This window comes from Meles meles, chromosome 11 (genome assembly GCF_922984935.1).
Source record: "Meles meles chromosome 11, mMelMel3.1 paternal haplotype, whole genome shotgun sequence".
Taxonomy (NCBI): domain Eukaryota; kingdom Metazoa; phylum Chordata; class Mammalia; order Carnivora; family Mustelidae; genus Meles; species Meles meles.
The window spans coordinates 2,093,827-2,116,780 of record NC_060076.1 but is presented as its reverse complement, the minus strand read 5'-3'; the positions used below and the strand labels follow the sequence as shown (position 1 = coordinate 2,116,780).

Here is a 22,954-nt window from a genome sequence, read left to right as displayed (position 1 = left end):
TCCGTCATTTCAAGACCCTTCACAAGAATCACGTCAACTGGGTGAGATTTTTCACCGGGTTTCATCACCCATGTGCGCACATGGACACCGCACACCCCTGCACATGCCTGGCACTCACCACCCACACACCCCACGCACACACCCCCACACCTGCACACCGGATACGCACGCACCCCCCACACACACGCCTCACACCCACCACACATCCCCCGCATACATAACCACACCCACACACCGGATACGCACGCACCCCCCACACACACGCCTCACACCCACCACACATCCCCCGCATACACACCCACACCCACATAAACACAACACACACACGCACTCATACACACACACACCCTGGTAAGACAGGACTTTGCCAGTTGAGGAGTAAGGGGTGGGGCGGGGCCTGAGCCCTGCGGAAGCCCTTCCCCACCCCCTCCCCCAGCCGTGCTCCTCCTCGCTGGGGCAGGTCGTGGCCCTGGCAGCTGGAGGGAGGACAGCCCACGGCGCTGGGGCAGAACTGCTCGGTTGGAGCTCAGCTCGCCGCAGCCTCTCATACAGCGGCCGGCAACGCAGGTCATCGTCGTAGCCTCAGTTTCCCAGAGTGGGGAGGGATGGCGTGGGTAAGCGATTCCGGGGTGCTCCCAGCTCTGCGCGGCCGTCCCGGGATGGTGTTGGTGGGGGCGGGGAGAAGGGCACGGAGGCCTTGGGCTCCGCCTGGCCCCCGGCACCTGCTCCCGGGCAAGGGGCAGTCTTTGTTCTGCCGTCTCTAGCCCACCCAGTATGTCATTTAGAAAGAATTAAAGTAAAATGCATTGAGCAGATTCCGCAAACGTTCATTAACACTAAACTAGACCAAAGCCTAATTGGGCCTTTAATTATTCAGAATTGCAGAGGAAGGAGGTGGAGCTGGGAGGGGCCTCTGGGACCTGGAGGGGGGCAGGGGGGAGGGCGAGAGGGGGTGGGCTGCTGCCCCCCCCCCCCCAGCTCTTGGGAGAGGTGCCCTCTGGAGCCGCCCGCCGCCCCCCCCCCCCCAGGGAGCGCAGGCCTGGGGCCATTCTTCCTGCCTCCATACTCTACCATGTCGGGGCTGGAAGATTTAAAGCCCTATTTTATACCCCAGTGGGCTCTGTGTTTTCAGAGGGCCGCAGCCTTTTGTTGTAAAAGGGGGCCTCGCGGCTTCCTGCATTCAGACTGGGCTGGGATTGGGGGCAGGGCTGCTCTTGCCTGGGCCGGGGGCGGGGGTGTGTCTCCTCGTGCCTGAGGAGCGTGGCTCTGGGGGTGTGTTCCCTCCGATGCCGCAGGGGCTGAGGGCCACAGGCAACCCGCCGAGTGGAAAAGGCGTGTTGGGGCCGCGGGTTATGTTCTCTTTGAAAAAGCCGTCAGCCCTGACTTTGGAAGTGTGGGCTTTGGAGGCAGGCCAGGCTTTGGATCGTTGCTGACCGCTGTGGGATGGTAGACAAGCTGCCGAACTTCTCTGGGCCTCGGTCTCCTCATGCATGGACAGTGCTCACCGGCCAGGGCGTTGTAAGGATCGGATCGAATCAGTGACCGGATGGGCTCAGCCTGGGGGGGGATGGTGTCGTGTGGGAACTGTGTGACCTTGAGCTCATCAGTTGGCTTCAAGGGACACATTCTGCTGGAAAGAGGATGGATGGCCCCGGGGCTGGGGCGTAGACCGGGGTCGTCTTGAGGGAGAACACCCCCCTGGGAGGCGTTGTACCCCTCCGCCCAGTCGTCTGCTTTATGACCGGCCAGAGAGGGGGTCCTCGCTTCAGGTGGGACAGACAGTAGGAGAGTCTGTGTTTTGTTTTAGGGCAGTGGAGTTGTTTGGCATCTTCAGAATTGGTTTTCTCAATCTTAAATTTAATCTTACTCAAAATCCGTGAAAAGCATCCCTCGTCTGGCAGAGGAGAAGCCCGTTTCTCTGCGTGTGGCCCCTGTCGGAGGGCAGAATCTGGAGCTGGTGCCGACCCAGCAGCTTCAGCTCAGCCCACGGAAGCCCCCGCGCTTGGTTTTGCCAACACAGCAGGAACGCTGCGTCTCAGGAGGGGAGAGGGCTCTTGGCTGGGGAGCCCATTTGTGCTCCTCCCGACATTGTGGCTGCAGGAGGACCTCCGTGCAGTAGGCCCAGGGACGTGGTGAGGGTGTGGGGGAGGGGGTTGCTGCGGTTGTGGGAGTGAAAAAGCCCCAGGCCCCTCCCACGCCGCGTTTCCCATCCAGCCAGCTGGTTGAGACGATGTGTGTGCGGTTACTGCCCGGCAGGCGTGGCGCCAACGAAGTGATGCCGTTCCCAAGTGGTTTGCAGCCGCTTCTGGCTCTGGCGCATCCTGGAAACCTCCCTGGAGGAGGTGGTATTGGGGCTGGGCTTTAAAATATGAAGGAAACCCAAACTCACAACTCTTCCCCAAGGAAGTCCTGTGGCTATTGGGTGTGACAGAATTGGACAGGTGAGGGGGGCAGGGAGAGGGTAACAGAGCAAATGTTTCCAGTTCCCCACAGAAAGGGTCAGAGAGTATCCGAGTAACCCGCATACGGTATTTTACAAACCCGAATTTTTAAACTGGATTTGTGTGTTACTTTTAAATAACTAGTCATAAAATCCCAGGCATTTGAAAATGCTGCAGTGAGTAATATCGGTTTTTCTCCTACCGAGAAGCATTTCGTTTGGGCTCTTACTTTGTTTACCGGGGCGGAGGCTAGACCGGAAGTGGTGGAAAGCGCACTGTCATCCTTTCCCTGACCGAGTCAAGCTATGGGTCATACCGAAATGATTCTGTGCCTAAAAAGGGGGAGGATTTTCAAAGGCAGCCGGAAATCAGAAATGGAGATCTGCGGTGGTTGTGAAGGTGTCTTCCTCCCTGGTGATTGGATTCGATTCCAAGGAGTGACCCGAACGCCACCGCACAGCCCTGAACTCCGTCTGCTCCCCCCACTGCCCCAAATGCATGTGCACAGAACCACCAGCCAGTTCCCCCAAAAATAAAACGCCCTGGCAGGTGGTTGCACTGAAACTGTTTTTCTTTTAAGCTCTCTGGAATCCTGTTGAATATTAAAGTTCCATCTTGAGGATAGACTCAATTCAGGTCTGTCTGCAAAGATGAGAAGTAGCGATTCTTCACTGGCCGGTGATTGATTCCTGACTCTATGCATGGAACGCGCGTGTTTGCAGAGCAGCCATCTGCCTGTGATCCCGGGAGGGGTGATGGATGGGGCGTGAGATGGGGACAAGTGTTGACACAGAGTTGGAAAGAGCAGTTCCCTTGTAGCTTGGCTCCCTCCTGCCACCCACCTTTGCAGCAGGATCCCCATGAGATGTAGGGGGACGGAGAGTCTCCACCCGGGGTGGGGGGAGCCCAACAGCACTTCAAACTGGCTGGTATTTAAGCCTGCCTGTCCGGTTTCATCCTGCAGAATAAGGAGACTGAGACACAGTCCCTTCCCCACTGACAAGAGAAAGGGGAAAAAAAAGTCACCCAAAGCCTTGTATGCCTGGAGCTGGGAGCTGGGGGAGGACCCGAGGCTACTGAACCCCTGATTTGCATCCCCGGCTGGAAGAGAAAGCATCTGGAACATGGCAGAGGAAACGTTTCCCAAACCAGTTTGCTCTGTTTGGGGAGTTCTTGGTCCTAATACTCCCCGATGCTGGTGATTAACCAGTAAATAATGCATGGGCCGCCTCTGGCTCCCAATGTGTCGGCTGCCTGGGAAAGGTCACCGTCGTGTATTAGGAGGCAAATAAGACGGGCAGGCACCCGTGCAGCTCCTTTCTTGAACCTGTTACCTTTTTGACAGGTGCAAAACATGTCTCAATCCATAGAGGTCCTGGACAGGCGGACCCAGAGGGACTTGCAGTATGTGGAGAAGATGGAGAACCAAATGAAGGGACTGGAGTCCAAGTTCAAGCAGGTGGAGGAGAGCCATAAGCAACACCTGGCCAGGCAGTTCAAGGTACGTGTGCTGCTCCTCCTCTGAGTCGAGGCTGGGCTTGGTTTCCCTTCGCGCTTTCCCCTTCCCCCCCCAGAAAGAGAAAGTTGGGGCCCGGGAGGAGCCCAGCAGAAATGGGCCTTTGCCTTGCAAACGGCCGCCGCTGTCCTTGGAAATGGAGAGGCAGCCGGCCCTCGCTCTCTTTTGGCGAAAGACACAGTCAAATGGGAAGATGGAGCCGCAGTTTTCAGCCCCCATGAGCTTCCCAGGCCGGGGTCCCAGGACCTGGCTTCTCAAGCCAGGTCACAGATTAGCTGGGAAGGGACACGATTGGTCCTCGTCATTCGGCAGCTGCTCTAGGTAAATCACATTAGCCAAGGATTAGCTTAATTGATTAGAGCCATTTCTGAGCAGGGATCACTCGGGGCAATTTTTCACATCTGACCTAATTTAGCTATGACAAGGCACACTGTAGATTTGTAGGGAGGCAAGAGAGAGACACCAACATCTTTCTCACTTCCTGGTAAGTGTTTTTTCTTTTTTTTCTCTCCAGGTCTCTCTGGACATTAAAGCCAGAGTTTGACCTAAAATTATATATACATATATAGAAATATGTATATATATATGCATATATATACCTTAAGTTTACTCAGCTTCAAAATGATTAAATTAAAAAATTATATGCACCTTAATTAAGGCACACGTGCATGTTAATTACTAATCTAGCCCAGATATAAATGAACAGGTCAAATTACACAGCCCTGCTTGACTAGAAATTGCTGACGCTCTGTCTTCCAGTCCTTTTTATGCTAATGTTTTCCTTTGATGTGCTCCCTGCATGAAGCAAGAAGTAATCCGCTTTTAAAACTGATACATTATACAAACGAAACGGCAGGCTAACGAAGTAATAAATCTATATTATAAATGAAATAATAGCAGGCCTGATCCTATCGAGGAGCAGTGAGCCAATGGCTCTTGGTGGAGGCAGGTGACCATGTTGTCCTTGCTGCTGATGTCTTTATCGTGGTGAATTATCTCGGAGAGAGAGATTTTTGACCTGCCTGACCAAAAAGAGTTTGTGTCTCTCCCTGAAAGCCCAGCATTCCCTGTGCCATGCTAGAATCCGATTCCTTTGAAGACGGGGGTGTCTTTAGCGGCCATGAGCTAGCTCGTCTTTGCAAGCACTGTCCACACGGGCATCTCTCCCAGTTCCAAAATTTGGGGCAACATGGCCCCAGGGGAGGAAAAGCAATCCCTTGCCTTTGACCATGCTTTAATTGCATTAAGAATTATGCCAGGAATTGTGAGAGAATCTCTATAACTGTTAAAGCAGTTGGTTTGGACTAAATCTAGCAATGGAGTGTGTGGTTTGTTTTTTTTTTAAGTGACCGTGAAAATATTTGTCTATTAATGGCTGTCTGTTTAAGGCAGGCTAGTGAGGTAGCTCTTCAACGGTATTTCGTTTTCTTGCTTGCAGGGCTAACTTAAAAGCGTTTTTTCAGTGCCGCAGTGACTGAAGATGCAGTCCACTCCCATGTAACCATGAAAGAGGGTCAGAGAGCTTTTGCACCATGCATTTTTACTATTATTTCCCAATACTTAGCACCATGACACTAAGGAACCTTGAACACAACCAGGACCCTCTTTTGCATGCGACCGTAGCCGCATTCCACGGACAGTTTGAACCCTTGTCAATGCATTTTTTGAAAAAGAAAAAAAAAAAAAAGAAACTTTGTGTGTGTGACTAAAAGCATGTAACCTTAAGATGTTGCATTCTAAACTGACAATAAAGACCTTTCCCAAATATGTTGGTGTTCTGAAGACTGTTTAATATGCTCTTCTAACTCTTTTGGGCCAGAATACATAAACCTATAAATGAAACAGGAGTGTGCACAGACTCCCTCACCTGGGGAGAAGCCAGGCCAAGGCAGGGTGTTGCAAGTTTTTGCACGCAGAGCACTGAACCCAGCTTATTTTAACCTTGCAGGCGATAAAAGCGAAAATGGATGAACTTAGGCCTTTGATACCTGTGTTGGAAGAGTACAAGGCCGATGCCAAATTGGTATTGCAATTTAAGGAGGAGGTCCAGAATCTGACGTCAGTGCTTAACGAACTGCAAGAGGAAATTGGCGCCTATGACTACGATGAACTTCAGAGCAGAGTGTCCAATCTTGAAGAAAGGCTCCGTGCATGCATGCAAAAACTAGGTAGGACCAGAACCCTGCGGGGCCGTGGCGCTGCCCCGCCCACCTCCGCTCACGCAGAGGCTTAGGGAGTGGTGCTGAAGCGGACAGCGCCCGCCTGGCCTCAGGGAGGCCGCCGCCAGGGGCGTGGCGCTGCCCCGCCCACCTCCGCTCACGCACAGGCTTAGGGAGTGGTGCTGAAGCGGACAGCGCCCGCCTGGCTTCAGGGAGGCCCTGGCCTGGCCGGATTAGGGCTCCTGGGTAGGGCTCCGGTTTAGGAGCACAGGTAGACGGCACTCACCCTAGGGCACTGTCCAGTCCTGTGCAAAGGCTGGCTCACAGACCCCAGGTAGTCACACATCCGGAAAAGGGACTAGATGCCACATGCCATCTGTGTGCGTGCACGTGTGAGTGGGTGCGTGTGTCTGTGTGTGATGGGTGAGGTTAGGACATGAGGTTAATAGGGCTGGGAACATACATCTCATCCTCTCTCCAGGCTGGGGACAAAGGCTGACGGAACTCCCGAGATAGCGAATCGTGCATAGTTTGAATAAAAGATAAAAGAAAATTCAGTCACACCAGCATAGAGGACTTGCCATTCACAGTGAGAAAAGGCGTCAGTCCCTCCTAACGGCCTGGATGGAGGGAGCCCCTGGGCTCACTTGCTCCTCAACCCTGTTGTTGCTTCCTTGGGGGGCCACCAGATCTGTGGGTTCCCCCACCATGGGGGCACCCCTCTGGATTCTGGCTTCTGCTTGAATTCCCGCTCACCTTACAGCTCCCCTGTTGGTTGCTGTCACAGACCGTGACTTACTGGCATCTGAGCCCACTCGTCTGGCCTGTTTCCCAATTTCCAATTCATTCTTAGGTTTTCGTGTGCAGATCAGCTGGCCCTTCTCTCCTGCTATGCGTTTGACACCAAGGCTGTTCATGTTCATACTGTATACTTAGTGCACCATAGGGTAATTTTTAGGGTAATTCTGGTTTATGAAGAAGTTTCCATTGGGTTTTATCTGATATTCTAACTTGACTCCCTCCCCAAACCCACCCACCCATACCCCAAATACCTTCTTATAAACCTACAACATCCTGAAGTAGCAAATACTTTTAAAAATCCCTGATGCCTTGAGGCAAAAGGGAGAGAACATCCAAAAGGCAAGGAAGTAGTCGGCCAACCCCCCTGCTGGAGCAGGTCCGCACGCCCAGATTATTTCAGATGCTGTTCTAGGCCTCCCAGCAAAGGAAAACACTCAAAAGTTCCCCAGCCCAGGGAGGAGGCGAGAGGCATTGGGAGTTTAATCTGGCTTAATATGGGCACTTCGCTGTGTCCCATGAGGGATTGTCTTCTGCGTTTTTCCAGTGATGCCCTTCTTGGTGCCCCAGTCCTGGTGTGTCAGGGGCAGGGGGACCTGGGACAGCCCCAGGAAGGTCAGGGCGGGGCCGTCTCCACAGCATTTCCTGTCCAGACACTGTAGGGGTCGGTGCGGATGTTTCGAGTGTTCACGATTATGGAACTGTATTTATGACTGTGGGTTATATAATGACTTCTGTTGGGCGCAGATTGGGGTTTCTACCCAGCATTAGCCCACGCTGACTGCCTCTCTCTCTCCAGACCCTCCAAATGCCCCCACCCAGGGGTCTCAGCCTCTGAAGAATCCAGGGGTCGAGGTGGGGGTGGGGTGGTGGTTATTGTTTATTTTATGCCCTCCCTGGGATACAGACTATGTATATCAGTAAGAAACTGAGATGGGACCTCCACGCTTTCCCTGTGGGGGGGGGTCAAGGAGCAAAATGGAAATTCAGAGTGGAAAGTTACAAACAATGAGAAGCCACAGGCCTCTCCCGGGGGGGGGACACCACCCCCTTGGGAAGAGCAGCCTTTCCATCAGCACCTGGTCTATTTTTAGAAGCTGCGTGAATTTTCCTTCCAGCTTAGGATCTTGGGGCTTCCACACGGTTACCCTTGGGCCACCGAGATGGTTGATCTGGGAGTAAAGAGAGAGGACGACTCCCAGGGGCCCCATTCTCTCCCATCAGACTGCAACCATCTTGTCTTGCCTCTGTGTTTCTTTCTTCAGAAACACCTTGACTTGGAGGTAGACCCACTGAGTCAGTCTGCGGGGGGCAGGGGGGCCCGGGGATCTACATTTAACCAACAGCCAGGAGGTTCCCATGAACACCAGAGGGTGAGAGCCCTCGGTCTGTAAGTTAGGTATCCCCTGCGGCTGTGGGACTGTCCCCAGGCACTGACTGTCTCCAGGGCAGCACTTGCTTATCTGTACAGTGAAGATCCCCATGCCCTGGGATGACCGCACGAGTCCAGGGACACCTCATAGCCCAGTAGAGTGGGCGGGGGTTGGGCAGGCGCGTTGTAAGTGCGAGGGAGGCAGCTAGGTGGGCAGACAGACAGATATGTTGGCAGGGGGAGTAACAGGCAGGTGGGTGGGTGGGTGGGTGTGGGGCAGCTCAACAGGCAGGTGGTAGTTTGAACAGTGACTGCCCATTCCAGCCCAGTAATTTAAGGACCATGTTCCTACCCCGTGGCTGCTTGAGACGGTCTTTATTTCAGCCTCGCCAATGAGTACGGTCTCAGCAGCCTCTTTCCTGCTGGGAGATTCTGGGGAACATAGAGCCGAGGAGGCACCTCCTGCACGGTGGGGCCCCCGTTCCCGACACCTGCCGGGGAGCTTGGGGCTCCCGCTGGGTGCAGCCTTTCAGTAGCTCCCGCCCCGCCCCCTGGGCACCTTGGCTCCTTGGTCTGAAGTCTCCCTGTCGGTCCCGTTATTTCCTTCCCGGTATAGACACTTCAGCCCCCCTCTGCTGGCGTGCTCTCAATCTGGTGGCTTCTTGCGGCCACCCTCTCTTTTAAGTCGACATGGCTGGTAATTCCTGACCCCAGAACATACACAGAGGAAAAACAAGGAGGCTCCGTTTGTTTTCTGTTTCTATTTGTAAAGATTGCTCTCTCGATGGGATTGTATGTTTTTCCCAGAGGCCCAGCCAGAAAGGATCTGAAACTCCGTTTCTAAAGCCAGAGGTGGGGCTCAGCCTCTCTGGCCATCTCTGCAAAAGAGGCGGCTTCTGACCGCTCCCCCGAGCTCCCCTTGTTCCCAGACAGGGGAGCACCAGAGCCGCCCAGCCACCCGGTCCCCCAGGCTGGGGCGGGAGACTTCACGGGCCCCCTCCACCGGGGGAGCCTACAGAGATGACCCGGAAGCTAAACCAGCAGGCCCAGAGACTCAGGGTCCAGTGCTACATGCTGTTCATACATCAACGTCCCGAGCATCTGGTGGGTCTGTTACCTTCAGGCCTCACTTTTCCACTCTGTAAAATGGGGGCAGGGGAATAGCTGAGATTGGGGGCTTCCCCAGTGGGAAGGCCCTGGCGTCAGAATCTCTGGGCCTCTGATTGTTCCACCAAGAACTCACGTGAATGAAGCCGTGGGTCCGTGTTGATAGCAGTCAGGGCGAAGATATCTTTGCCGGTTTGGGATGTCAGGGCAGGGGTGCTCTGCCTGGGCTCCACATCCCAGGCTCTCTCTCCTGGGGGAGGCAAGTCTGAAGCCCCCTCTCCATTCTCTTGCCCTTGAGATGGGACAGGCTCAGGAAGGCAGAGGGATTGGCCCCAGTCTGCTCCCAGGAGCCTGGAGGGGCTGGCGGAGGGAGCTGCAGCCAAGGGTGAGGCCGAAAGTCACGTGAGCAGGTTTTGCAGTCAGTGGAGGGTGGAGAGAGAAGCCTGGGAGACCTCAGCCTGCAGGAGACCCCACGGCAAAGAAACCAACCCGCGGCTGAGCTGCTGCTCACGTGTTGACCCGAGTGGGACTCTGGCAGGGCAGGCTTCCCCTTTGGAGCCTCCCAGGAAGTGCTGGGGATTGTGCCTGGGGAGAGGTCTCCCGGCACCTGCCCCGCCCTGCCCATGTGCGGAGGGGAGACGGGGGATCCTCCCTTGGTGGCACTCCCAGGCTCGGGGTCTGCTTTGTCCTCCAGTTCTCCCCCCTACGAGGACATGTGCCTTCCCCACCTCCCAGCCTCGCACACAGTTCCCAGTCCAGGAGGGATGAAAGCTGGGGCTGAGGGAGACCAAAATCTGGGGGCCCAGCCTGCCTGCTGCGGGGCTCTCGGGCCCTCGCTCTGGCCTCTGGCCTGGATCTCGGTGGGCATGTCACTCTGGGCCTGCTCAAGGCTCCCCGTGGAGACTGCCCCAGCTGTTGTTCGGAAGTGGACCCCTAGCAGTAGCACGAGGCAAATGATTTCACGCAGGGCACAGTTTTGTCCAGGCCCCTGGCTTTGCACGGTGCTCTCCCTCCTGAGACCCGTCCTGGGCTCTGCCCCTGAGCTCTGGAGGGCGAGGGTGGCCAGGCCGTCCCAGCGGGGTGCTTGGCCCTGGAGCTCCGCCTCCTCTGAGCTGCACCTGCGCGGGGACCTCCTTCCCTCCTTACGCACATCCTGAGCCCGCGTGACAGGGAGGGACACTTTCCTGAACTGAATGTGCCAAGACTCCTCCATGAGGCTCTGCCGTGGGGCTTTTTTAGATCCTGTCAGCTCCGAGGTCTTGGCAGAACCAGTCTGGACAGAGAACCAAAAATAACTCCCTGACTCAAGCCGAGGGGTGGGGGGCAGCCTCCAGCCCGGGAGGCCCTGGAGACCTGAGGCTACAGCCAGTGTTTGGAAGAGCAGGGCTCCCAGGCCAGCCAGGCCCTTCTCTGCACGCTCTGATCCGTGACTTCCAGGCTCCCTCCAAGGGGCTGGGGAGGCTGGAGGCTGCCCTCAGAGCCGGGGGCACCCGGGTGAAGGGAGGGCAGACCGCAGCCTGGGGACAGCAGGTGTTGGTGCTACTGCAAAGCGTTTGCCTCCAGATCAGACCCGACCTGCAACCTGTTTCCTGCAGTGGCCGGCTCCCCTGCTCTGCCCCAGCCCTGAAGGCCCACAGTGGGCAGGACACAACTGGGTGGTCCGAGGCAGCCCCGACCCCAACTTTCCTCCCCATCCTTAATCTGAATCCACAGTCATGAGCACGGCAGCTGCCTCCACTGAGCCCGACATGCACGTCAGGCACCCTTCTAGAGGCTCCCCACTGCTTCAGCCCCTACAGCTGCCCTTTGGGCTTCTGTCCCACACTCAGAGGAGGGTGACCCTGCTTTACCTCTCGTCCCCTCTGCGGGTGCATGTGGTGAAGGACATCGTGAGGGTTTTCTGAGAGATGAATCACTTTACCTCTGAGGAACTGAGAGATGGTTCCCTCACTAGTTCACGGACAATTCCTTGGGCAGAGCCTTGGGGAAACAGCAAGAGAGGGCAACAAGCTTGTACCCGGGGCAACCAGACCTGGACACTCGGGTCTGAGGCCCCAAGACATATGGGGTCACTGGCAGGAGGTGGTGAGGACAAGGTGGGCAGGGTTCCAAAGGCAGAGGTCTCAGGACGAGGCGTGGGTTTGGGCCAGGCCGTAGAGGACGGGTGGGAGGGCAGGCGGAGGACGTGCCAGGTGGAGGGACAGCCAGAGCAAAGGCGTGGCGGCGAGAAGGGCCAGGCATCTGTGCTGCCCAGGGAGGGCGCTGGCCTGCCATGTTCGCCTGCTGGGTGTGATGTGGAGGACGGACATCTGGTCTCCTTTGGGGTGATCAGCCGGCACGGGGGGCTTGGCCAGAGCCTCGGTGTGAGTTAGTATAATGCTGTGCAGTGTCCGAGCCCACGGTGTGCTATTGGTTGGAAAACCCATGGGCCCACGGGACTCCCCGAGCCATGACACACTTGAGGGTGACGGCTCCTCCTTCCAGGCTGCTGGCGGGACCGCTGTCCCCTGGCTCAGCAGTGGGGAGGCTGTTGGTGCCTGGGCGTGGGCCCTGTCAACATCTCCCAATCCCCACCCAGGTCAGAGAAGCTGCTGTCTCCTTGGGGACAGCCAGCCCCCAGAGCCCCCAGGTCATAGGAACCAAGAGAGTACGGGGGACACCAGCCTTGAGCACCCCCTTTTTCTCCCAGTCCCTATAGACGCTGGTAACCTTGGACCTTCCTCCAGTCCCCCTTGTCCCCCCAGAGTTGGGGAACCTGTGCACGGGGCCCAGCGAACTTGCTGCGATTCTCAGCGGGGACCAGGCACACCTGCCGACCTGCCACCAGCCCCCGAGCGATGACTCCTGCCAGGAAGCCGTGGGCTGCGAGGGGACAGTATTGACGTGGGAGGGCCCACGGTTGCTCCTAAAAGCGGAACAGACAGGAAACTCGGAGAGGGGAAGGGACAGGCTGGTAAAAATAGGTGTGGACCCGAGGCGGCGGCCCGTGGTGAGGAGGGCGGTGCTGCCGATGGGATCTGGGTGCAGACCCAGCCCCCCAACGGCCTGCAGGCGGCTCGTCCCTCCTCACGGCCTCTGCGCTCCGCCAGCACAGAGAGATGGGACGCCCGGCGCTGGGCTGGGGTGTTGGGGGTCTGTCTCTGCTGTCCCGCGTGATGGTGTTAGTGCAGAGTCACACCCTGCTTCAAGTTCTTGGAGAGAGACCAGCTCCTGCGGCCTGGCCCGCCCCCCGCTCTGCGGGATTATCCCGGCTAAACTGTGTCCCTGGCTTAAGTCACTGTCAGTCTTCTGAAAGCACCGGATTCTCTTGGAGACTTGCTGACTGGGCTGTGTCTACCTGCTGATTGGCTCCTGGCTGGCGGGGACTCGTTTATTCTGGAAGACCTAAGAGGTCGTGGAGTCTTGGCTGGGGCGGCAGGTGCAGCCTGGCAGGCCCACGGGGCTGCGGGACGGGCGCTGGGCCGCAGAGAGCGCTGGGTCCCAGCCTCCGCTGGCCCCGAGTGCTGGTGTGGCTTTGAGTCCCCCCCCCACCACCCCGGCCTCCATTCCTGAGACGGGCAGCACCGAGGCCACCTCTGAGGCCCGGCCCGCACCGAGGCCACCTCTGAGGCCCGGCCAGTACCGAGGCCACCTCTGAGGCCCGGCCCACACCGAGGCCACCTCTGAGGCCCGGCCCGCGGCTCTGTCACTACCTCCGGAGTCCCCGGTCTCCAGCCTCAGGGCTCCCCCCAGGCGGAAGGACCTTTTCCCCCTGCGGGAGATGCTCGCAGGCTCTCCAGGGAAGGAGGGGGACTTTCCCCTCGTCCAGTTCTAACGGGTCCCGGGCATGGAGCTGTGGGTTCTTCCCAAAGAGGCGTCTTGGGACTCTGCGGGGGCCCGACACTTGGGGCTTGGGATATTCTCTTTCCCAGAGGCTTAAGGGCTCGAGCTGCTGCCGTGCCCACTGCCCGCAAGAGAAAATCCGTGTCCTGGCAAGGCTGGTCACCCCCGTGTCCTGCTCTGGCCCCTCCAGCCCCAAGCCCTTGGGGACCGAGGGAGGGAGGCGGTGGGGGGGCCGCTGCTCCTCCCTCTCCCCGTCCACCCTGGCCTCAGCGGCTCTGTTTGGGGCGGGGGCAGCTTCTCTGGACTTTGGGGCTGGGAAGAAGAGAGGCAAGAGCAGCTGACACCCGGACCCAGGCGGGCAGAGGGACCCGCGTCCTCCGCAGTGGGTGGTCGGGCTCGGGCCAAGGGAGTCACTCCTCCGCGCCGTGTACTGTCTTCCAGCCTGCGGCAAGCTGACAGGCATCAGTGACCCCGTGACTGTCAAGACCTCAGGCTCAAGGTTCGGGTCCTGGATGACGGATCCTCTGGCCCCAGAAGGTGATAACAGGGTAAGTGCTTCCCCTGCCGGGCCTGAGGGTGCTGCGGTCACCCCGGGGGATGAGTGAGCCTGGTCTCCATCCCCCGAACGTTTGGCCCTCACGCTAATGCCCGTGTGCCCACCTGTGCCAAGAACCGCCCCAGCGGCTGTGGCGGGAGCCCAGCTGGGCGCCCCCGTGGGTTTGTCCCCCACCCCACCCCCGGCCACTTTGGGGAGGGGCTTAGGTCCTGGCTGAGCTCCCAGTGCTAACCCCGAGTCACAGACCACAGGGACGGGGCCCAATATGGGAACAGTGGTGGCAATTGTTAGAGCAGGACACCCCTGCCGAGCCCTGCCGGGCTCCGCTCTAGGGGAGGGGAGCTCCCAGCCACCTGAGCCCCACCCTTGCTCCAGGAGGACCGTCCTGTCGGGCAGGCCTTCCTTACTTCAGTGGCGTCTCATTTGTCCCAAGGCCGATGGAAACGCAGGTTCCTTTTTGATTTAGGGAAGAGGTCGTGTTCATTTCCCCCCGGGATAAAAAGTCAGAAAAGGAGAGAAAGGCAGGGCCCGGGTTGAGTCTTGTGAGACCCTTTGGGGGTGTGGGGTGAAGGCTGGCCGGCTGAGCGCGGGGCCACCTGGACGTGGCCGTTCGGTAGCCCTCAGACCTTCTGCCAGGGGAAGACTTGCCTAGGGCTGTCAGGGGAGGAGGGACAGGTCTGGGCATGTAACCGCTTGCTGGCTACGCCTCAGGGCTCAGAACAAGCCAGAAGTCTGGGGCGTCTCCCACCCACCCCCTGGCTTCCGGGGCCTGGCAGGACGTTTAGAAACTGGTCACTTTTTAAAAGAATCTCTGCTCTTCCTTCAGGGGGATTGAGAGGGGCTGCTGGGCCTTGTCTGGGGGGCTCTTACTGGGAAGGGAAGGGTCGCTTCCTCTCCCGAGATTTCTGGCCTCGCAGCTCCCCTCCCCCACTGCCACAGCTGGGATGGCAGGAAGCAGCGTCTTGTATTTTGGAAGTGAGGTGGCCCCGCACTTTCTGCTGGGGAAGGTTGGGGGGGACAGTGACCGCCGGCTCGTGGTGGCTGCCATCTGTCTACCCACCCTCCATCCCTGCCCCCAGAGCCGCGCACACCAGCCTCCGCTGCAGGGGACTCTGGAGGGGCCGGTCGGGGACTGCAGACCCGGATGCGAGTGCGGACTGGTGTTTGGGGCGGTTTCTGTTCTGTTTCCTGAGTCTGGACGGTTAGCTGCTGCTTGCGAGTTCTCTGACGGTCTAAGGGGCTAATTGTAATCCCGACTGGTCTTCTGGCCCACAACCCCCGCGGCGACCCCAGCTCTGCTCCAGGTTCGGCTCCGCGCTGGCACAGCGGAGCCCTTCTGTGCGCGGTGATCCGTTCGTCCGCGTTCCCTGCCCTCTGCACACCGCTCTGCCTGCCAGTCCTGGCTGGGCGTCCGGCGACCCTCCAACGACCTGCCGGTGTGGAGGTCACCGTTACCCCTGCTATTTGGTGAGAAAACCCCAGTCTAGTCTTGTGCCCATGGTCTCAGGAAGGGCGATCAGCGGTTTCACTAACAAGCGTCTACGGCAGTTGCCCGGAGACTGCCCCGTCCCTCCCCGCCCACCTGCCGTCTGCCTGCCCCACACACCTGGGCCTGGGGGTTTGTGCCCATGCGTGCCTCTGGCCCCACTGTGACACCCTTTCCTTTGCACTGCTCGGAAGACCCTTTCTCAGGTCCCAAGTGTCGGGGCTCCGGGAAGCCTGGCTGTTTGCCCCAAACAGGGAGGCTCTCTGTTCGCAAAGCTGTCAAGGGCTGGGGGATGCTCTTGATAACCGGACACCTGTTTTCTGCTTGGTGACCAGATCGCCGTCCAGAAAGGGAGGCCCCGGGGATGGACGGAGCATGTGGAGAGGGGGCAGCGGGAGGAGGCTTCCGTGGGGAGCTGCTGGCAAGGGGAAGGGGGCAGCGCAGCCTGCTGGCGGGGACGCCAGGCAGCTCTGCCCCGCACCTGTGTGCTTGGGGCCGTTCCAAGCCGTGCGCTCAGCACAGCCACCCCCAACTCCCAGCACGCTGAGTGACGCATCCCTGGGCCTGGCCATTGATCTGGAGGACAGATGTTTTGTTTTGATCTTTCTCATTCTCCCCTCCCAGTTTGGTCACACATGCAGGAAACCAGTAACTTGTTCCAAAGGGAAACAATCCGTGTCAGCTTCGGGGCAGGCTGCCATGGTGGTGTGGTCAGAGACACGTGGCCAGAGGTGGGGGGGGGAATGCAGGGAACGCTGCACAGGGGGTCCCTGGTGGGGGGCCCGTGGCGGGGGGCTCCAGAGGAGTGAGCACGGCTCACGGCGTCCCGACGCCTTCGCACTGAGCTGCTAGAACAGGGTTAGCTCAGGACGCCTTGTGCCTTTCCTTCCGTGACTCCTTTATGGAGCTCCAGCTGTGTGCCAGGCCCTACGCTGGGCTCTGCTGGGTTCTTCTTTGCCCAAACCTGCCTTCCCTCGGTGGGGACTGGCCCGCGTGCTTCTGACGGTGCTGGGGCTCCTGACGCTCTCACTCCTGATGCCAGACTGTGCCCCCCACCCCTCAGGAGACCCTGTCCCTGACTCTGTCTGGAGTCCACGACACCTTCCCTCCTGTTCGCTGGCTTCGGCTGTGGGCGTCCCGGGCCGGTGGGCATCAGCTCCTCCGTGTCTACGTCTCTCCTCCCCTCAAGACACCCCCTGCTGGATTTAAGGGCCTGCCCTAATCCATCCCGGGGTGCAAATCTCTCTTTTCCAAATAAGGTCACACTTGCAGGGTCCCGGCTGTGGACACGTCTTTTGGGGGCCACCCCCTACAAAATTGAGGCCTCCCTGCCTGGGGGTAGAGGGGGTGTAAGAAATGTCCTCTAGGAGATGAACTTGATCCATGGAGGGGGGGCAGCCCAGTGGGAGCAGCAGGCGCGGGACACAGGGACGCCAGACCAGAGGTGCCTGAGAGCCAGGGACTTGGCCTGCCAGGTGCAGAGGCCGCCGGACGCTGCCGGGAAGAGCCTGGGACTGAGGAGTCAGGTTTACAGAGCAGTGACCGTCTGGATCACAGTCCAGGAAGGTCCGATCAGGTGGCACCAGCCCCGGAGGCCGATAGGGAGCTGAAGGCACAACCAAGGGTAAGGGGCCACAGGCGGCAGCAAGACGTGCAGCCTCCGAGCCAGAGGGCCCAGCCTTGCCTACACATTGGCGTCGCCTGCTTCAACGAGCACGCGTGCCCGGCTCTGTCCCTGGAGTCCCATGCGACAATTCTGGGAAGTGAGCGTGCCCGGGGGCTCAGGGGGCAGCCGGAGGCTCAGCGGGCAGCCAGGTTCCAGATTCTAGAAGTTCAGACATGGGGGTTCTGGGTGAAGCCGGAGAATCGCGGGAGGCTTCCTGGGGGTGGTGTGTGAGCCTTGGGACTCGGATGGGGGGGGCGGGAGAGGCTTTCCGATCCGGAGATCGCGGTGAACCCGGAGGGCTGCTGCGGCGCGCTCTTCCGTAGAGGGCCTTTCGTGGGGTCTTGCAGTCACAGGCCAAGAGCTGGTTGGCAAACACTTAGGGTCTCGTGCCAGCTTCCCCTCCCAGCCTAAACTGCATTTTCCAGAAGCGTGCCCTGGGTCCGACTCGCTAGTTTCCCGGAAGAAGAGGCGGTTTACAAATCCCGAGCCATTTGGTGCCATGTCACCCCCTTTCTGCCCACGAGAGGGAGGCGCCGGACCCTGGGGTCCCCCGTGCCACAGGCCCACTTGTGAGGGGGGAGACGCTGGCACGCATTCAGGGGTGCTCTCCATGCTGAGTGGGAGAGAGGCAGCTCCTGTGGCAAGGGTCGGCAGACGGTTCCAAGGGGGGCATGTTGTTTGAGCCGGGTCTTGGAAGAAGCAGTGAGCTCCCCGTCCTGGGAGAGAGCCAAGGGCAGGCAGGAGGGCCAGTCCTCGGCAGGGTGTCCATGGCACCCGGAACCCCTGGCAGCCCAGCACTCACCCGTTCTAATCGGAGACCCGCATCACTGTGGGCCGGGCTGCGGGGGCTAAGGGTAATAAAAGCCTCAAACGAGACCCAGTTTTCAAAAAAAACCTCATTAAAGACAAAAAGCGCATTTATCTCCAAGCATCCAGATAGATGCCTCAGGAACAAGGTTAGGATTTCTTTTTCTTAATTTTTCACTCACGTGTGATGCTGTGTCTGAAAGCCTCGCTTCCTTAATCTCCCCGGCAGCCGGCAGAGCCTTGACGGATAAAGCAGCTGTCTTACTGCCGGACAGATGCTCTGGGGATGGCGTTAGCCCAGCAGATCTGCCTCTGAGTAACGGCATTGCTTCCTAATTTGCTCCCATATTGGTTGAAAATGACTAAAGCGTTTTGTACAAAGTCTAGACGGTTTTGGAGCCAACAGGCATTTAAGCGATCATCAAGAAACTCTTCCTCTTTGACCCCAAACGTGGGCCGCCCCTGGGTCCGTTCTCTTGGTGGCTTGTGGCCCTCTGTGACCCTCGGAGCCTTGCACGAAGCCTTCGTTCTTCTTGGAGAAGAAGCCCGGGGGGGTGTGGGGACCGTGATTCCACATGTAGCGTCCCGCACGCCTCCCTGCCTAACAGACAGGATGCCCACCAGGCCGCTGGTGGGACAAGAGGCCTGACACCCGACAGCCCCTTGGACGCAGAAGGTCACACTTTCTGCGCCCTTGGCGATGGGTCCCCACATCCCCAGTTTCCCCTTGTCCAGCGCTGTCTTGCTGGCTTGGGGGTTCATACACTGATGGGGTTCCTTCCTTCCCCCAGTACGTGGGAGCACCTGCTAGGGACCCTGCCAGGGAGAACACAGGGAGCCACAGTCTGGACGCGGCCCAAGCGGAGGGGGCTGGGAAGGTTCTGTTGCCGCCGCTTCCCTGACTTGTGGGGTGGCCACAGCCCAGGCTCGGTGGCGCCTGTCCCCAGATGCCCCGCCCAGAGTGTGCCTCCCCACACTTTGTCCTGCCAGACTCTTCTTTCCCAGCAGAGACAGCCCTGTCCCCGTTGAGGAGCACCTGCGCATTTGGGGGAGGGACAGGACATTGCCCGGTCTGCACTCTCCTCCCCTCATTCTTTCGGGTCCTTCTCGAGGTCCCGGGCTGCTGCCAATCAACGAGACTCTGAGCCTGAGCGGCGAGGCTCCGCCGGGGGAGCACAGCCCGGCCCCCAGAGCCCTAACGGGTGCGCTCTCTCTCTCTGCCCCCGCCCCCCACAGGTCTGGTACATGGACGGCTACCACAACAACCGCTTTGTCCGCGAGTACAAGTCCATGACCGACTTCATGACCACAGACAATTTCACGTCCCACCGCCTCCCGCACCCCTGGTCCGGCACGGGGCAGGTGGTCTACAACGGCTCCATCTACTTCAACAAGTTCCAGAGCCACATCGTCATCCGGTTCGACCTGAAGACGGAGACGATCCTGAAGACGCGGAGCCTGGACTATGCCGGTTACAACAACATGTACCATTACGCCTGGGGCGGCCACTCGGACATCGACCTCATGGTGGACGAGAACGGGCTGTGGGCCGTCTACGCCACCAACCAGAATGCGGGCAACATCGTGATCAGCAAGCTGGACCCCGTGTCCCTGCAGGTGCTGCAGACGTGGAACACGAGCTACCCCAAGCGCAGCGCCGGCGAAGCCTTCATCATCTGCGGGACCCTCTACGTCACCAACGGCTACTCGGGGGGCACCAAGGTCCACTACGCCTACCAGACCAACGCCTCGACCTACGAGTACATCGACATCCCCTTCCAGAACAAGTACTCCCACATCTCCATGCTGGACTACAACCCCAAGGACCGCGCCCTGTACGCTTGGAACAACGGCCACCAGATTCTCTACAACGTCACCCTCTTTCACGTCATCCGGTCCGACGAGTTGTAGTTGTCTCCGCCCGGAAAGCCCAGGGGGCCGCAGCCTCCCCCACACGGACCTTCCTGTGGGACGGCTGCCGACATAAGCTAACGACACTAATAATACTAATTTCGAAACATCAGCAGCAGCGTGGGCCCCGGCACCGCGTGGTGGCGTTGTCTCCCCGTGCCCCTGGTCGGAGCGAGAGGGCGACACGCTTGGGAAGAGAAGACGCCCCCAACCCCACCCCACCCCCGTCTTTGCAGCTGGAACTGCAGTCCAGGGATCCCCGTCCTGGTCCCCGCCCCCGCCCCGTCGCCCCACCCCCTCCCGCCTGGCCCCCTTTCTGGTCAAATTACCTACAGAAGTAAGGCAACGACTGTTGGCCAGTTCTCGCCCTGAGGACAACCACTGTTAGGTCGCATGGACACTCCCCCTAGATTGCGCTGGGCTCCGGTGGGCGTCCCTGCCGTGTCTCATCGAGGGCCCGCGGCCGGCCGCGCTCGGCGTCCGCGGGGGCCGCCGTCGGCGACTGTAACTCATCCCATCGCAGCTGCCGTCCTCGACCGCCTGTTGTGTCTCCGCCGAGCTGCCCCGAGGCTCCGCGCCCCCACGGACCCGTGCGCGCCACCCGCCGCCGGCGGCCCCGTGCGTGGCGTGGACAGCCGCAGCGCCCACTTGTTCGAGCTCGCGTCCCCCGTAGATATATCGTGCCGCGTCTGTCTGTCGTCTCCTTGAGGTGGTAGCTCTGTGTGTTCAGTTCCTGCAACGCGTGTTGTCGATGCCGTGCTGTAGTTTGGGTTTAGTAAGTGGATGGTTTTGTTCCTAAAAAGAAAAAAAAAAAAAAATTCAGTGTTCACCCTTAGAAAGAGGTAATCAAGTTCATGTTGATCCTAGAGGAATTACTCTCTTCTTGTTAAATTATCTAAATAGCGTAACCGCGGGTAGGAAGGGCTTATCGAGGGAAACTCTGTTTCCGCTGGGAAAGGAATGATCCCGAGGACAACAGTGCGTGGGGAGTACAGTTCAAAGTCGAAACGAGGGGAACTTTGTACCGTCCAGTTATCGAAGGAACAATAAAGATATTAGCAGATGTCTTTGGTTCACTCGTCATTTCTGAGGTTTTAAAGATGAGGGGCCTTGCAGAGCTCTGTGGGTGTGCCCTGTGGGTGTGCCCTGGAAGGGATGGCCGCCGGTCCCCAACCCCATCCCCCGGAAGCCAGAGGACCAGCCTGGGGCTCCGCCGCCCCTCGGGATGGGTCCGAACCCGAGGCCGTAGCCCTGGAACCCCACCACACTCCACTGTGGGGTCTCCTCCAAGAGCTCCTCTGGATGGGGCCCGGCACAGGCGCCCTCCGGAGACAGGGCGGGGCGCCTATGGAGAAGACGCCGACCCGTCCGCAGAGGTAAAGCAGGTCCTCCCCGGCGGGCTGGCTCAGTGGGGCTTTGCTGGGTCCCAGAGGTCAGCGGCCGGCCGTCTCTGGGACCCGGGTCCCCAGGCCTGGGACACAGAGAATCTCGCTCATCCGCAGGCCCGGGGCCAACTCACAGGCTGTGACCTTCGATGAGGAACTGGGTCCTGCCCCAAACCCTCCCCCTCCCCAAATGCTTTCCTGCTTTCTTGTCACTGGGCCTGGCCCGTTAGTGTGTTTCTGCTGGAGCTCAGGGATATGCCCATCGTGATGGCAGGAGAGGAGGGGCAGGCAGGGGGAGGCCTGGGCTTTCATTAGAGCCTCGTTCACCGGACGTCTCCCTCCTCGGCCGGCGGAGCTTGCAAGTACAGATTGTAGAAGGGGGAGACGGGCTCCCACTTCCACATCCTTACGGGTTTTCTTGGAGTGAGGCACCCAAAGTCCTCCCCCTGAGAGGTGGGAGCTGGCTATTGGAGTAAAACCCCGAGTTTCAGTAAAGCCACAATTCAGTCCACAAGGCCCCTGGCTGCTCCCGGGATGATGGGGACCCGGCCAAGCGCACCAGGCCGGGGCTGCCCGGTGATCGCAGCTGCCGAGACGGGCCTACCACCTCCTCGTTCCGCCGAGCGACGGAGGGAAGAGCAAACGTACAGAGAGACACCTGTTCCGAGTTCCAGAAACGAAGCAATGGCCCGCGAGGTCCAGAATGGATTTGCTGTCTCGGACTGAGAATTTGCTAGGGAAAATATGCCTCCAGGATATTAAATACACAAGAGAAATGGTCCGTCCGGAGAGGAAATAAAACAAGCGACCAGCCACTAAATCTCCCAGATCCCAATAACCGAATATGCCGGCTGATGGCGCAACAACCTGCAGATGAATTTTCTTTATTAAAAGTCTGGCCTGGAATCAAACCCGGGCTTCTTCGGGGAGGGGGACTCGGAGGGCAGAACATGAGGCGCTCAGCTCCGAGCACGGCCGGGCCTGGGGCCTGCCCCATTCCTGAAAGCGCCGTCTGGAAGGAAGTCTGAGACCGTTGACCCCGCGTGCCGGTGTCCGCGGACCATGCTGTGGCTCCTTCAGAGCCCCGGTGCCACACAGCACGCACACAAGGCCCCGTGAGGAGCCCTTCTCCCTGCCCACGCCCTCGCGGGCCTGCTGGAGCGGGGCAGCTGCTGTGGGCGCGGCGGGTCGCTCGGGCGCCTGGGAAGCGCAGGGTCGCGGGCGACGCCGGCTGCCTCTGTGAGCCGGGCCCGCAATGACAGGCCGCTGAGCGCAGAGACGGGCCGAGCGCAGAGACGGGCCGAGCGCAGAGACGGGCGGGAGATCGTTGCTTTATCGGAACCTTTAACTGAACTCCTCTGACGGTTACAAGCGGTCGTTTGAGCACAGACCACGTTAGGTGCCGACGGAGCGCCCGTCCGGCCCCCACGTGCCCCTCTGACTTCACAGCACCCTTAGAAGAGGGACCAGTCCCCGTCCCCAGATTAGGGAACTCGGGCTCCGGAGGCCCAGCCGTCTCCCGGGCAGCTGAGCTTCCAACCCGCGACACAGCGTCCACACCCACACGAGGGTGCGGGCCGACCTGGAGAAGCGTCCGAAAGCTCCGGCCCTTGCAGGCCACCGGAGGCGGTGAGCGGACGTGTGGGCGGGACCGAGCCGAGGCCGGTGAGCGGTTCCTTGGTGCTCATGGGGAAATGAGCCCCCCGGGGGCAGTTACCTTGAGGCTGGAGCGGGATTTGGGTCGGCTCCTTGCCCAGCCACGTGTGTGGGCATGGCCCAGAGAGACGTGGCACCTCCCACGGAAGTGTGACCAGGAGCAAGTGGCCGTGGAACATTCCATGCCACAGGAGCGAGGCTGGATTCCCGGGCGTACTGGAGGGGCCGCCGGGGACCTGAGGAACCTGGGAGCTGGACGGACGGTCTGATGC

The 22,954-nt window shown here is 59.3% G+C and overlaps 1 protein-coding gene across 2 annotated transcripts in view; it reads left to right on the top strand.

Moving 5' to 3' along the window:
* OLFM1 (olfactomedin 1) overlaps positions 1-20,704 on the top strand; it is a 35,958-nt gene extending 15,254 nt beyond the window's left edge. For both annotated transcript variants that reach the window (XM_046023392.1, XM_046023391.1), the window contains exons 3-6: positions 3,787-3,942; positions 5,906-6,125; positions 13,657-13,763; positions 18,967-20,704. In XM_046023392.1, coding sequence (XP_045879348.1) covers positions 3,787-3,942; positions 5,906-6,125; positions 13,657-13,763; positions 18,967-19,641 — 1,158 coding nt within the window. In that variant the 3' untranslated portion in view covers positions 19,642-20,704. The remainder of the gene's footprint in view (positions 1-3,786; positions 3,943-5,905; positions 6,126-13,656; positions 13,764-18,966) is intronic.
* The last annotated feature ends 2,250 nt before the right edge of the window (positions 20,705-22,954 follow it).